The 14789-nt window shown below is 37.7% G+C and overlaps 1 protein-coding gene across 1 annotated transcript in view; it reads left to right on the top strand.

Moving 5' to 3' along the window:
• Window positions 1-14789, top strand: part of LOC115217514 (E3 ubiquitin-protein ligase TRIM9-like) — a 62652-nt gene that overhangs the window by 26593 nt on the left and 21270 nt on the right. Inside the window, exon 2 of the mRNA XM_029787237.2 lies at window positions 9064-9159. Within this exon, the coding sequence (XP_029643097.1) occupies window positions 9064-9159 (96 nt within the window). The remainder of the gene's footprint in view (window positions 1-9063; window positions 9160-14789) is intronic.

Below are 14789 nucleotides of genomic sequence, written 5' to 3' on the forward strand. Positions count from 1 at the left end.
TGGAATGGCAGTAATTTCTTGACAAATTGCATCTTTAAGTTGTTCAATAGATCGAGGGCGATTAATGTATACCTTTGACTTGAGGTATCCCCAGAGAAAAAAATCGCACGGATTTAAATCAGGTGAACGGGCGGGCCAACCGATGTCACCACGCAATGAGATCAAATGACCAGGGAACATATTCCTCAAAATCCCCATCGCACGTCGAGAAGTGTGGGCTGTTACCCCATCCTGTTGAAACCAAACATTGTCCATATCATGGAGTATATTCAATTTTGGTCTGAGAAAAGTTTCTAGCATCTCACAATATCGATCAGAGTTCACAGTCACTGTAACGTTGTCTTCTTCGAAGAAGTACGGACCCCATATACCGAATTCTGCCACAGCACACCATACAGTCACCCGAGGACAATGCAAAGGGCGTTCATGCAACTCACGAGGGTTGTTCTCGGCCCAGTATCTGAAGTTTTGCTTATTCACTGTGCCACACAGGTGAAAATGTGCCTCGTCACTGAACAACACAACTGCTGCATGGGGGACATGTTGAATTTCCAAACACAATGCTCTGCGAGTTTCAGTGTCTCTTTCGCTGAGTTCTTGTGCCAAAATCATTTTGTATGGATGCATTTGAAGATCATTGTGAAGAATTCTTCGCAAACTTCTTTCAGAAAGTCTAAGAGCCTGGGCGCGTTTAAATGTGGAATGGCGTGGAGACTGTTGAACTGAAGCTCTTACCGCTGCCACATTTTCTGGAGTTCTGGCGGTGCGAGGTCGGCCGGTTGATTTTTGTTTCAATGCAGATCCAGTAGCTCTGAAGTTGGTAACCCATAACAAGATCGGGTTTCGAGCTGGTACGGGATCATGTCTACCAAGATTGAAGTGCAAATGGAACGCTCTTTGTGTTGCAGTTACAGAATCGTTTGTTTTGATAAACGTTTCCACAATGAAAGCGCGATGCTCACCAGTCCAATTCATGGCAGCAACTGAAAAAGAAATGAAAAACAATGCCTTTTATTTAACCTACAAATGTGTCAGATCATTTTGCCTGACCCTGTATATGTATTTGTAAGTGTATGTACATAAATATATATATATATATTTATACAAACACACACACACACACACACACATGTATGCATACATACATGCATGCTTTCATACATACATACATACATACATACATCAGAAAAGAAAAAAAGGCACATGTATATTTGCCAGTATACAATTTCAAAATTCATTACAACCAATTTTACCAACTGGTTTTGCACTGGATATTAGATATCTGGATTGTCATCTACTGACTGTGCTCATCAGAGATGGTAGGTTTTTTTTTTTCCATTCCTGCTATTCCTGATGAGCATATGATATAACTGACCATTTAACTAATATCTGATGTGAAACCAGTTGGTAAAATCAACCAAATGGATCTCTAATACTGTATACTTTGAAACTTGCTTCAAAACTACATAGCCACGGGTTCAGTCCCACTGCATGGTACCTTAGGCAAGTGTCTTCTACAATATCTTCAGACCAACCAAAGTCTTGTTAGTGGATTTGATATAGTCCTGGGGGTGATTTGTTAGACTAAAACCCTTCAAGGTGGTACCACAGCATGTCCATCGAATCACTGAAACAAATAAAAATATGTATGTATGTATGTGTCTATATATATATATATATTTGTATAATATAGATAGATAGATAGATGTATACGCACACACACATATATACATGCACAGACATATATATATATATACATATATGCACACACACACACATACAAGCACTAGCAATTGCCACAATGTATGTGCATGTGAGCACATGAAGCATTCTACAAATATCACTTGCTTTTCTTATCACTGCTATGGTGACCTATTTAGAAGGCCCAATGCCAGCCATGTAAGAAGACATTGTATATGTAACTAGAAAGCATTATGCAAATGTTTGCATGATTTGCATAATTTATTCAATATACAAATAAACCTCATCATTTTAAACTTGTATGTGAGCCTGTATATATTTCTGTAGAAGATTTTTTTTTTAGCAGAACTTGTCTTGTTTTGTTATGGTTACTTCTCACATGTCTATGAAGATTTATTTGCATTGTCATGCAAGGCAGACCAAGTCATTTACACTAAGTAGCTTAAGTATTAGGTGAATACATTTTATAGAAAAACCAAAAGCAAAATGGTTATCATTGGAAGAATATTATTTAATTCTGTTTGATGTTAAATCAATAACGCTTATGTATGAGCATTAATTGTTCTGAGAATTTTAAATCTCATAAACGCAGCAGAGAAGTGGCCATTCTTCTTGAAATAGCCATCGTGTAAGAAGAACTATTGGGTTATCCGGAAAGTCCGTGCCGATTTTTAAAGGAAAGAAAAAGGTCAATAAACACATGCCATTACATTTTTAATCAACCAAATATGTTTTGCTGCACAATGCGTCTCCACCTTTCCCATGCTAGCATGGGTTGGACGATTTGACAGAGGACTGGTGAATCAGATGACTGCACCAGGCTCCAATCTTGATCTGGCAGTTTCTACAGCTGGAGGCCCTTCCTAATGCTAACCACCCCGAGAGTGTAGTGGGTGCTTTTACATGCCACCGGCACGAGGGCCAGTCAGGCGGTACTGGCAACGGCCATGCTCAAATGGTGTTTTTTACATACCACCTGCACAGGAGCCAGTCCATTGGCACTGGCAACAACCTCGCTCAAATGTTTTTCCACATGCCACTGGCACAAATGCTAGTAAGGCGATGCTGGTAATGATCATGCTCAAATGGTGCTTTAACAAGAACTCTTTCATAGCCATATTTCTATTAAACTCCACTGCCTATATTAATTAACTTCAAAATTAATCAAGAAATTTGAGGGGCTTTGTAAAATAATTAACTTTTTCATTATTAAACTGGTGTTTAGAGCGTAACAAAAACATTCTGACAAAATTATGATGAAAGGTTTTAATTTAAACATGGATATTTTAATATAGTTTGGTATCATAGGACAAGAGGCCATTGTGAGCTAATTGATATCAAAACAGTGAAATAAAAAATACCTCACTATCTTCCAAATTATTCCCTTTGTTTCTTTTTCTGATGACTTGGTTTTGTTACCTCATTGTTTCTAGTTGTGGATGTTTGGATAGGAAGTTTGTTTTCTGGTGCTGCATCGGTTACGATTAGTGTTCTGATCGATCTAATCAACAGAACAGCCTGCTCATGAAATTAACATGCAAGTGGCTGAGCACTCCACAGACATAGTTCTCAAGCTTAGTACTTATTCTATCAGTCTCTTTTATTGAACCGCTAAATTACAGGGATGTAAACACACCAACATCAGTTGTTAAGTGACGGTGGAGGGGACAGACACAGACATACAAATACACACACACACAACGAACTTCTTTCAGCTTCCATCTTTGGTTGACCCAAGGCTATACTAGAAGACACTCACCCAAGGTGCCACACAGTGGGACTGAACCCATAACCATGTAATTGGGAAGCATGCTTCTTACCACACAGCTATGCCTGTGCCTATTATATTATCAATCTTTATTTAACAAATGGCTATGTGAAACCTTTCTTAACATAAAGGTACACACTGTTTTACACTAGCCTGCTGAAAGAAAGGTGGCGAGCTGGCAGAGGGAGGGGGTTCTTAATCAATTACATCGACCCCACTGCGTAACTGGTACTTATTTCATTGACTTTGATGAAAGGCAAAGTTGACCTTGGCACAATCTGAATTCAGAACAGAGCGATAGGTGAAATACCTATTTCTTTACTACCCACAAGGGGCTAAACACAGAGGAGACAAACAAGGACAGACAGACGGATTAAGTTGATTATATCGACCCCAGTGTGTAACTGGTACTTAGTTAATCGACCCCAAAAGGATGAAAGGCAAAATCGACCTTGGCGGAATTTGAAGTCAGAATGTAGCGGCCTATGAAATCCGCTAAGCATTATTAGGTATTTTGTCTGCTGCTATGTTCTGAGTTCAAATTCCTCCGAGGTCGACTTTGCCTTTCATCCTTTCGGGGTCGATTAAATAAGTACCAGTTACTCACTGGGGTTGATGTTATCGACTTAATCCCTTTGTCTGTCCTTGTTTGTCCCCTCTGTGTTTAGCCCCTTGTGGGCAATAAAGAAATAAGAAACTGAAAGAAGTCCATCATATATGTGCGTGTGTCTGTGGTTGCACCCCCATCACCACTCGACAAGCAGTGCTTGTGTGTTTACATCCCCATAACTTAAAAAAAGAGACCGATAGAATAAGTAGCAGTCTTTTAAAAAAATAATACTGGGATTATTCTCTTTTACTTGTTTCAGTCATTTGACTGTGGCCATGCTGGAGCACCGCCTTTAGTCACTTACTCTATCAGTCAAAAATGTATCAGGTTCTACCGGGTTGATTCATTCAATTCAAAAATTCTCCAAGCTGGTGCCCCAGCATGGATGCAGTCTAATGACTGAAACAAGTAAAAGATAAAAAATATTTAATGCGTTCTGAGCTTATATAAGATGACAGGAAGCAATTCGAGGGAAATCTGACTGCTTTTTCTAGCAAGTCAAGTGGCCACATAGAGAGTCCTTCATTGACTCATTAACAATCTGTTTAGATATAGAGTGGTGGGTGACAAATCTTTATTTTTTTTGTTATTTTTTATTTGTTTCAGTCATTAAACTGCGGCCATGCTGGGGCATCACCTTGAAGAATTTTTAGTCAAATGAATCAACTCCAGTACTTATTTTGTTTTTTAAGCCTGATACTTATTCTATCTGTTTCTTTTGCTGAACTGCTACGTTATAGGGACATAAACACACCAACACTGGTTGTCAAGTGAGGTGTGGGGAGGACATAGACACAGAAACAAACACATACACACACACACATGTATAAATATATCTATATATATACAGAGAGAGAGAGAGAGACAGAGAGAGGAAATATGATGGCTTCTTTCAGTCTCTGTCTACCAAATCCACTTACAAGGCTTTGGTTGGCCCAAGGCACTTGGTCAAGGTGCCATGCAGTGATACTGAACTTAGAATCATGTGATATCTTGTCACACCTGTGCCTTTTGTTTGCAACCTTTAATATAAACCTAATTTTTACCTGCAAAGTGTGATCTCTCCCCCCACCCCCAATTTATCTGATTCTATTATTGAAATGCTATTTCTAGTTTTAAGAGACGGAGAATTCAATTGTTTGGAAGTGTTCCATTTAATTTCTTAGAAACCATTCTATCGTTTCTGAGCAATTGCTAAATAAATTATGGTTTTAACGATAATTATAATTATGGTATAAATTTAGTCTGCAAACAAATGAGATGAATACTAAACACTAATCTAGCAAACAAATTCTTTGGCTGTGAGTAAAAAAAAATTCCAGAAACTGAACATAGAAATGGTTGACAAAAGGTAGTGAGAGGCAAAACAAGGGAATTTCTTTTGAGTTGGGATGTTCAACAATGGATTCTGTGAATTTTTATGGTAACAATGGAATCTACACAAAAGTGTTTTCTATTTATTATTTGTCTGCATGGTAGTGGGTGCAAAATAAGGAAGGAACAGAGAGAAATGGCAGTGAGGAAGAAGAATGTGAAAATAAAATATATATAAAAAAAAAAAAAATTAAATGTGTTGGAGAGAATTCAAAGAATAAAACTATAAAATATTGATTAAAAGAGAACATTTCTCAATTTAACTATTTTCTCTAATGTTTGGAAATAAAAAAGAGAAAACAGAAAAATCAATTACCTAATTTATATTAATGCAACTCTCAGAATGGATAAACACCTTTGATATGTCATAAAAGACCGAATTCCTCATAATAATGGAACTATATTGTTAACAACTTTTGATGGTGTGTATTATACAGATTAAAGAAAAATATTTTATAAATTCCTCCAAATTCTTCATTTAGAGTATTTGCATGGTAAATCACGAGTAACTTTATAGGGCAGAATACATTAGAATTTGGGGAGGGGAATATCTTTTTTTTTTTAATCTTTTATTTGTTTCAGTCATTAGGCTGTGGCCATTTTGGAGCACCACCTTGAAAAATTTTAGTCAAACAAATTGACCCTACTACTTATTTTTTTAAGGCTGACACTTATTTCATCAGTTTCTTCTGCCAAACTGCTAAGTTACAAGTGGTGGGGAACAAACAGACACAAAGACACACTCATACACATGGTGGACTTCTTTAAGTTTCCATCTATCAAATTACTCACAAGGCTTTGGTTAGCCCAAGGCTATACTAGAAGACACTCGCCCAAGGTGCCATGCAGTAGGACTGAACAATGAACTGTGTGGTTGGGAAGCAAGCTTCTTACAATAGAGCCACACCTGTGATTTTTTTTATAAAGAACATTTGCATAGTCAAAATCAAATAACAACATTGGAAATCTCAGTTACCATTGATTAAAAATTATTTTCAACTTACTACCACAAGTCTGGAAGCCAGCACTTGACTATATATTCTTCATGCCGAAGGCACCCTTGGAAAATTTCTAATATATTATTTTAATTGTCTGATCAGTGAATGATCATCACTCAAAATCTGTTTCTGTTTTTCTGAGATCTTGGTACCCATGGAATTGAATCTGCACACTGAAGAGCCCCAATAAGACTGGAGCATATCTGAAGTTGTCATACCAGGGCTCCAAAGACTAGTCAGATGCATCCAACTAATTTTGAGAGATGAGATTGAAATGTCAAGAGTTCTCTTCCTTGTTCCTGCTGAGAATAGTTTTCAGCTAAACATGTTTTCTTCTCACTGGGGTTATAATTTCCATTAATTAACCCTTTCGTTACCAACCCGGCTGAAACCACCTCTGACTCTGTAGTACACATGTCTTGTTTTCCTAAGTTTTGAATGAAAATCTTCCTCTAAACCTTAGTCACAATTTATGTTCCTAAAACTAGCTTAATGATAACTAAGTTATTTTACTAAATTCTTTGTTATATTTAAAGTAATTGAAAGAAACACAGAGCATCTCAAAATAAATACAGTAATGAAAGAGTTAAGAAATATCTTTTAGCTCACAACCTCATGTAAGGTAGACTTCATACTCATGCATATCAAATAATACATACATCTCTATATATATAAACGGCAAAATGTTTGTGTGTGTGTCCTTTATACAAATCCACAATTTTTCAGTTAGAGGGCTCGCACTTTCTATGGTCATTCAAAACTATCTAAGGGTGGTCGTGTACATCTTTACATTTCCCCAGTCACCACGCAAAGCCATTAAAAAATCAATAGAAGTGACTTTTTTGTGAATTTTCTATCCAAAACCCGGGTCATAGTGCTAGTTTATATTAAACTTGGTCCTATATGCTAAGACATGGAAGACATCCACTGCAGAAGTCTTGTTTCAGAAACACATTTCTCCTTATAAGCTTTGTGTGCAAAAACACATTGTGCCAGGGTCTGAATGACTTCAGTAGACCAGCTTGACACATATTTCAGAGTGATTATACTGCCTCAGTGATAGACACCATTTCAATCATTCATTCATAGCCATGTCTAAACTTCTATTTCTGCATGTAAACTACAAATAATACAGCCTCTGACATGTGCGGAGGCTTTCTTTATGGAGATCTAATTAATTCATATTTTGCTTTTGGATTTGGTTTGCAAGATTCTTTATATCAGTTCGTGTGTTGAAGCATATTCAGTTGTGTCTGGGGAGAGTCGTTTTCTTTTTGTGTCTTATAATGTAACACACTCACCTTACATTATAAGGCACAAAAAGAAAATGACTCTCCCCAGACACAACAGAATAATTAATTTATGTTAAGCACACAAAGCAATGATGGTCAAAATAATGATGTGTACATTAAGAGCCTGTTAAATATACATGTACACATAGTTATTTTGATTTTTTTTTTATTGTTGCTGCATCATCATCACCATCAGTAACATCCATTTTCCATGCTGGCATGGATGGATTGGATGGTTTGACAGAAGCTGGCTAGGCCAGGAGCCATAGCAGGCTCCATAGTCTATTTTGGCATGGTCTCTACAGCTGGATGCCCTTCCTAGTGCCAACCACTTCACATAGTATATTGGGTGCTTTTTATATGGTACCAACACCAGTGCTTTTTATGTGGCACTATTGCTAGTGTTTACATGTGGCACCAGCATCTACAGCTTGACAAACCTCTGCATGCAACAAATGTATTATTTACTGAAATAGTGTCTGTCACTGAGCTGACATAATCACAGCAAGTCTTAAAGTCTTTCTTCAAATATGGACTACCCACTGATATTCTATTTCACTGTATACTGGCACAAGCATGGCTGCCTAGTTAAAAAGCTCACTTTATTAATATATATACATATATATATATATAAAGGTAAAGTTTGCTAAAATAAACATAAGATGAAGGCAGGTGGTGTACAAACAAACAAATGTATTAGTATAGCGCCCAGGAATAGAAAAAGTCTTTTACGTTTCGAGCCTACGCTCTTCGACAGAAAGATACACAGAAAAAAACAAGGAGAGAAAAAAAATGTGTATAGTAGCTAACGATCTATCATGGCATCTATATATATATATATATATATATATACATGTATATCTTTGTACCTGTATTTGTTTCTTTATGTCCCTGTAACTTTCAGCAAAAGTGACTGATAGAATAAGAACTAGATTTTAAGAAAAAATTAGCATTGGGGTTGATTTATTTATCTAAATCTTCCAATGGCTGTGCCCCAGCATGGCCACTGACCAATGACTGAAGCAAGTAAAAGATTAAAGATAAATACATGAAATGATTTACTAGCATTCATAACATAAAAACCAAAACATTTCAGCACCTCCTAATATTTTTTTATTAATACTTGTCATTCTCACTGAATTGAGTTGTAAGGTTCATTCTGTATATATTAAATCTATCTTTCGCTATTTTACTAACAGAACCTCAGTCAGAAAATATAAATGAGAAATTTTATGCATAACGTTTCATTTCTTTTCTTTTCATCTCTTTGAATTTAATTGATCAACTTATATATCAATATTTTTTGTGTTTCTTTTGTAGAATGAATTATCTCAGAATCTTCAATCTTTATCAGAGAAAGCCAAATCAGGAACAATATTTATTCAGAGATTAAAATCAATGACAGACAGAGTAGAGGTAAAGAAAACCATTTTCTTTTCAACTGGGAATATTTAAATAATTTTGTTGCATCTTAACAGATGCATAGCAACAAACCTAGAATTTTCAAAAAATTTCAATCATTTCACCTATTGAGAAGTAACCCTGTTTAACAAATACATAGAACTGTTAATTAATAAATGCTAGCATTATTTACCTTAGCATCTACACATCATCATCATCATCATCATCCTTATTTGACGCCTGTTTTCCATTCTAGCACTGATTGAATAGTTTGACAGAAGCTGCCAAGGCCAGGAGCTGCACCAGGCTTCCAGCACCAGTGCTTGTTACATGGCACCAGCACATAGACATTTCTTCTGGCTTTTTATGTTCACCTGGGTCATCTCTATCATTCATCCCTTTATAAAATGAAATACCAATCACATAATAGGATCAATGCAAAAGACTTGCACCCTCCCCTCAAAAGTTCTCCAACCCTGCATTCCATTCAAGGAAAATGTTCTTATATGTCGATCACTTATACACCATGGAAACTGACCTTTTAAGTCCTTGGGCTCAAAGAAGGAAAAAAGAATAGACATGCAAAGGGAAACATTTTTTATCCTTCTAAAATGTTTGTGAAAATAGAAGCAACATATTGTTGTGTTGACAGAAAAAAATAGCTTACTATCTATGTAGACAAAACTGCTTATCCATTAGTTTATTAGACTAAATCAATATGGTTTTAATTCATTAATGAAGCATTATTGAAGATAGGAATTAAAAGAATTCTATGGAATTTTCCAGCCTTCTAATTTTTAATTGACATTCACTAATTAACTTATATGGTGTTTCATTTACGTGTATATGTGTGTGTGTGTATATATGTGTATGTATATGTATATTGTGTAGTCAATGCCAGTGCCACTGGACTGGCTCCCACACCGGTGGCACATAAAGGGCACCATTCGATCATGGTCGATGCCAGTGCCACCTGACTGGCTCTTGTGCTGTTGGCACATAAAAAGCTCCATTCGAACATGGTCGATACCAGTGCTGCTTGACTGGCCCATGTGCCTGTGGCACATAAAAAGCACCCACTACACTTTCGGAGTGGTTGGCATTAAGAAGGGCATCCAGCTGTAGAAACTTTGCCAGATCAGATTGGAGTTTGGTGCAGCCTCCTGGCTTGCCAGTTCTCAGTCAAACCGTCCAACCCATGCCAGCAAGGAAAGCAGACCTTAAACGACGATGACGATGATGATGAAGACGATGATATATATCATCATCATCATCAATATCATCATCATCATCATCATCATCATCCTTTAATGTCCGTTTTTCATGCTGGCATGGGTTGGATGGTTTGATCAGATTTGGCAGGCTGGAGAGCTGCACCAGGTTCCCATCTAATTTGGGTTGGTTTCTACAGCTGGATGCCCTTCCTAATGCCAATTACTTTACAGTGTGTTGGGTGCTTTTAATGTGGCACTGGCACAAACGCTCTTTACATGGCAGTAGCATGAGTGCCTTTTACATGGAACTAGCATAGGACTCTCGTAGGCCAACCTTCTTCACTAGAGGATGTGGCCTTAACACTTCTGCTGTGGAGGTCTTCTTGAGTATATCAGAGTGCCAGGTATCTCAGTCCTTTACCTTCTTATCTGAAAGGTTCATGTGGTGCCCCACCATGGCCACAGTCTAATGACTGAAACAAGTAAAAGATAACTATATATATATATATATATATATATATATATATATATATAAGATTAAATATTACATACATATAAGAGGGATATGATTGTAATATAATTTTTCTGATTCTTCAGATTTTCTATATGCTAGACCATCATCATCATCATCATCATCGTTTAGCGTCCGTTTTCCATGCTAGCATGGGTTGGACGGTTCTACTGGGGTCTGTGAAGCCAGAAGGCTTCATCCGGCCCAGTCAAATCTGGCAGTGTTTCTACGGCTGGATGCCCTTCCTAACGCCAACCACTCCGTGAGTGTAGTGGGTGCTTTTTACGTGCCACCCGCACAGGTGCCAGACAGAGCTGGCAAACGGCCACGAACGGATGGTGCTTTTTATGTGCCACCGGCACAAGGGCCAGGCGAGGCTGGCAACGGACACGAAACGGGGCGGTGCTGGCAACGGTCGCGAAACGGAAGGTTCTCTTACATGCCACCGGCACTGGTAACACATCTGCAATTTCCATTGATCAATTTCCATTGATCAATTTCCATTCTGATCCTCACTTGCCTCAACGGGTCTTCACAAGTAGAGTTTCGACATGCCACCGGCACTGGTAACACATCTGCAATTTCCATTGATCGATTCTGGTTTTAAATTGATATTAATCAAATCAATATTCAAGTTTTCACCCTTATTATTTTAAATATACGATTGAATAGTTATCTTTCAATTTGGTACAGGCATAGCTGTGTGGTTAAGAAGCTCACTTGGCAGCTACATGCTTTCAGGTTCAATCTCATTACTTGGCACCCTGGGCAAGTGTCTTTTATTATAGCCCTGTGGAAACCAATGCTTTGTAAGTGAATTTGATTGGCAGAAATTGTGCAAGCCCATTGCTTATATATGTGTGTGTGCGTGTGTCTTTGTGTTTGCATTTGTCCTCCTCACTACTGCTTGATAATTTGTGCGTTGGTTTGTTTACATCTCCATAACTTAGTTGTTTGATAAAAGAGACTGATTGTGTAAGTACAAGTATTTAAAAAAGAGAATGGTACTGGGTCAGTTTGTTCGATTAAACTCTTCAAGGCAATGCCCCAGCATGGCCACAGTCCAGTGACTGAAACAAATACAAGAAGATGGTTACATGTTTACCAGTTTTAAACGCTATCATTGTAATCAAATTTCCCCCACATCCTCCAACCATCATTTACTCATTAAACCCTTCTGTTTTCCCAACCACATGGTTCCAGGTTCAGTTCCACTGTGTGGCATCATGAGCAAGTGCCTTGTGAGTGGATTTGGTTGACAGACTTAAAGAAGCACATTGTGTGTGTGTGTGTGTTTGTCCTCCACCACCACTTGGCAACTGGTGTTGGTGTGTTTATATCTCTGTGGCTTAGTGGTTCACCAAAAGAGATCAATCGAATAAGTAACCAGGCATGAAAAAATAAGCACTTGGGTGGATTCGCTTGACTAAAATTCTTCGAGGTGGTGCCCCAGCATGGCCGCAGTCTAATGACTGAAACAAGTAAAAGATGAACTTTGGTAGTTCTGTACCCATTATGTTTGTAACAATAGTGCTTTGCGTCTGGTCCATTTGAGCTAGTTGAGTGAGTGATTGAAACCATCCACAACCCACACTTGACTAAAGTACACAAGCCAAACTCACTTGAATGGTTCGCCCACATCTGTTTCATTTTTGTTCAAGTTAAGACTGCTCTCAATAACACCCAATAACAAAATTTTCGTTTATCACATTGCATGAAAGTTTTCTGTTGATTCCAAACTGCAATCAGAGAAATCTTACAAACTCTGCTGAATCCAGTGAGGCTCTATAACCAATAATCCTGCCAATGACACCCCTTAATTACTAACCATTCCAACTCTAATCTAATTTTGCACACCTATGATAAAACACCTCCCAAACTCTTCTCTCTCTCTTTCTCTCTCTCTTTCTCTCTCTCTCTCTATCTATCTATCTATCTATCTATCTATCTGTCTATCTATCTAACTATCTAACTATCTATCTATCTATCTCTCTCTCTCTCTCTCTCTCTCTCTCTCTCTCTCTCTCTCTCAAGCCCACCCTTAATACCTATTTCTTTACTACCCACAAGGGGCTAAACACAGAGAGAACAAACAAGGACAGACAAACGGATTAAATTGATTATATCTACCCCAGTGCGTAACTGGTACTTATTTAATCACCCTGAAAGGATGAAAGGCAAAGTTGACCGTGGCGGAATTTGAACTCAGAACGTAACAGCAGACGAAATACCGCAAAGCATTTCGCCCGCGTACTAACGTTTCTGCCAGCTCGCCGCCTTTCCCACCCTTAATACCAAGTGTGAAAACATCTCTGGTCACTTCAGCTAAAAGTTAATACTGTATCTCTTTATTCCCTAGAAACAAAGTGCACTTGAGCTGGCCCCTGTACTCACTGAACTTTTTATCCATTCCCTTTTATGTATTTAACCCAACTTTTATATCTAATCCAACAGTGTGTCCCATTCACACAAAAGATAACCTCTCTATGCTTGCCAACTAATAATCTATTCCCCTCACTTACATCTTATCACTTTGACATTTGGATTACTCTGTCAAATGTGATATTTATTTATTCACATTGTTTTGAATTAATGATATATTATCTCACAACTTCAAGATTTCAGTATCATTGTTTACTTTTACACTGATGTTGTAGCGTATGTGTGAGAGGCTGCATCATGCCACTTTGAATATAAAACAGGTAGAATTATCAGTTTATCTCATATGTGAGGACTAGCAGTATCGCCCCGGCATTGTTTGGGTTTGTTTCGACCCTTTAAAATTGGAATTTTTGAAAGGTAAAATTTCGCATTATGTAGCTTATTATTCTCTTTAAGTGAACATTTTTCTGGTTGAAATACACCGATAAATGGCAACACAGCAGTCAAAAAATCATAAAGAATAGAGATTTTCATAGAATAAAAGCACCTTTTTGATGTTAACATGGTCCAATTTGAATTTTTTCTTCTACGGAAGGAAGAGCAAGCCTTCTTCTATCATACTCTCAATTTTGGTCAACTTGCGCCGCAGGGTCTTGGAGGAAATAGTGTTAGTTGAAAGCTACCAAACCTGCCATACACAGACAACTTCAGCTTTATATATAGAGAGATTTAGTTTCTTCTTTACTGAATGCTTCCGTTATGGTGATGACGTTGATGAGTCTGTGGACAAATTCTTGCATAGAAGAGTTAATGGCATTGACTACATCAGTGCTTTTCAAACTTTTTACTGGAGCAGAACCCCAAGGAAACATTCCACTGGCTCGAGAAACCCCTGTGCAATAATTTAATAGTTTTATGCATACATATCTGCACAGGAGAATTAAAAATTACTGCCGATTTTAGCAGTTTTGTAACTTCTTGCGGAACCCTGGACTGTACTGGCGGAACCCTAAGGTTCCGCGGAACCCTGATTGAAAACCACTGGACTACATAGTTGAGGTTGATTTTGTTGAGCTTTTCCCTCCTGCCATTTGAGTTTTTCCTTTGCTCTTTTGGTGGCTTCGAAGTTTTTGGTTCTGAGGGTGATGGAACACTGCCACTTGGGTACAGTCTTGGGCTTGTGTTTCAAATGATTTAGGCTCAATTCCAGTGTTTTCAGTTGGTCATTGTCTCTCTGAAGATATTTGGGCTTGTTTAAAAGCTAAAGGGTTAAAGATAATGGAAACAGTTATAAATGATTAAATGATTGTTACTTTGAATCTCTTCCCTTCTGCAGTGGCCACCAGTATATTTTCTATACGAACAAACCTATCAATTGTTTGTCAGTCTTAAAACTGGCAAAACTATTCATGTTGCCTTTGACATCAGTAAAACCTTGCATTATATCTGATTTCAGAACTTCCTACCAAAATTGCCTACCTATGAGCTCCATGCATCAGCTATCTGTTACATTCTATTTTAGTGTGTTTCAAGATCTG

This window comes from Octopus sinensis, linkage group LG11 (genome assembly GCF_006345805.1).
Source record: "Octopus sinensis linkage group LG11, ASM634580v1, whole genome shotgun sequence".
Taxonomy (NCBI): domain Eukaryota; kingdom Metazoa; phylum Mollusca; class Cephalopoda; order Octopoda; family Octopodidae; genus Octopus; species Octopus sinensis.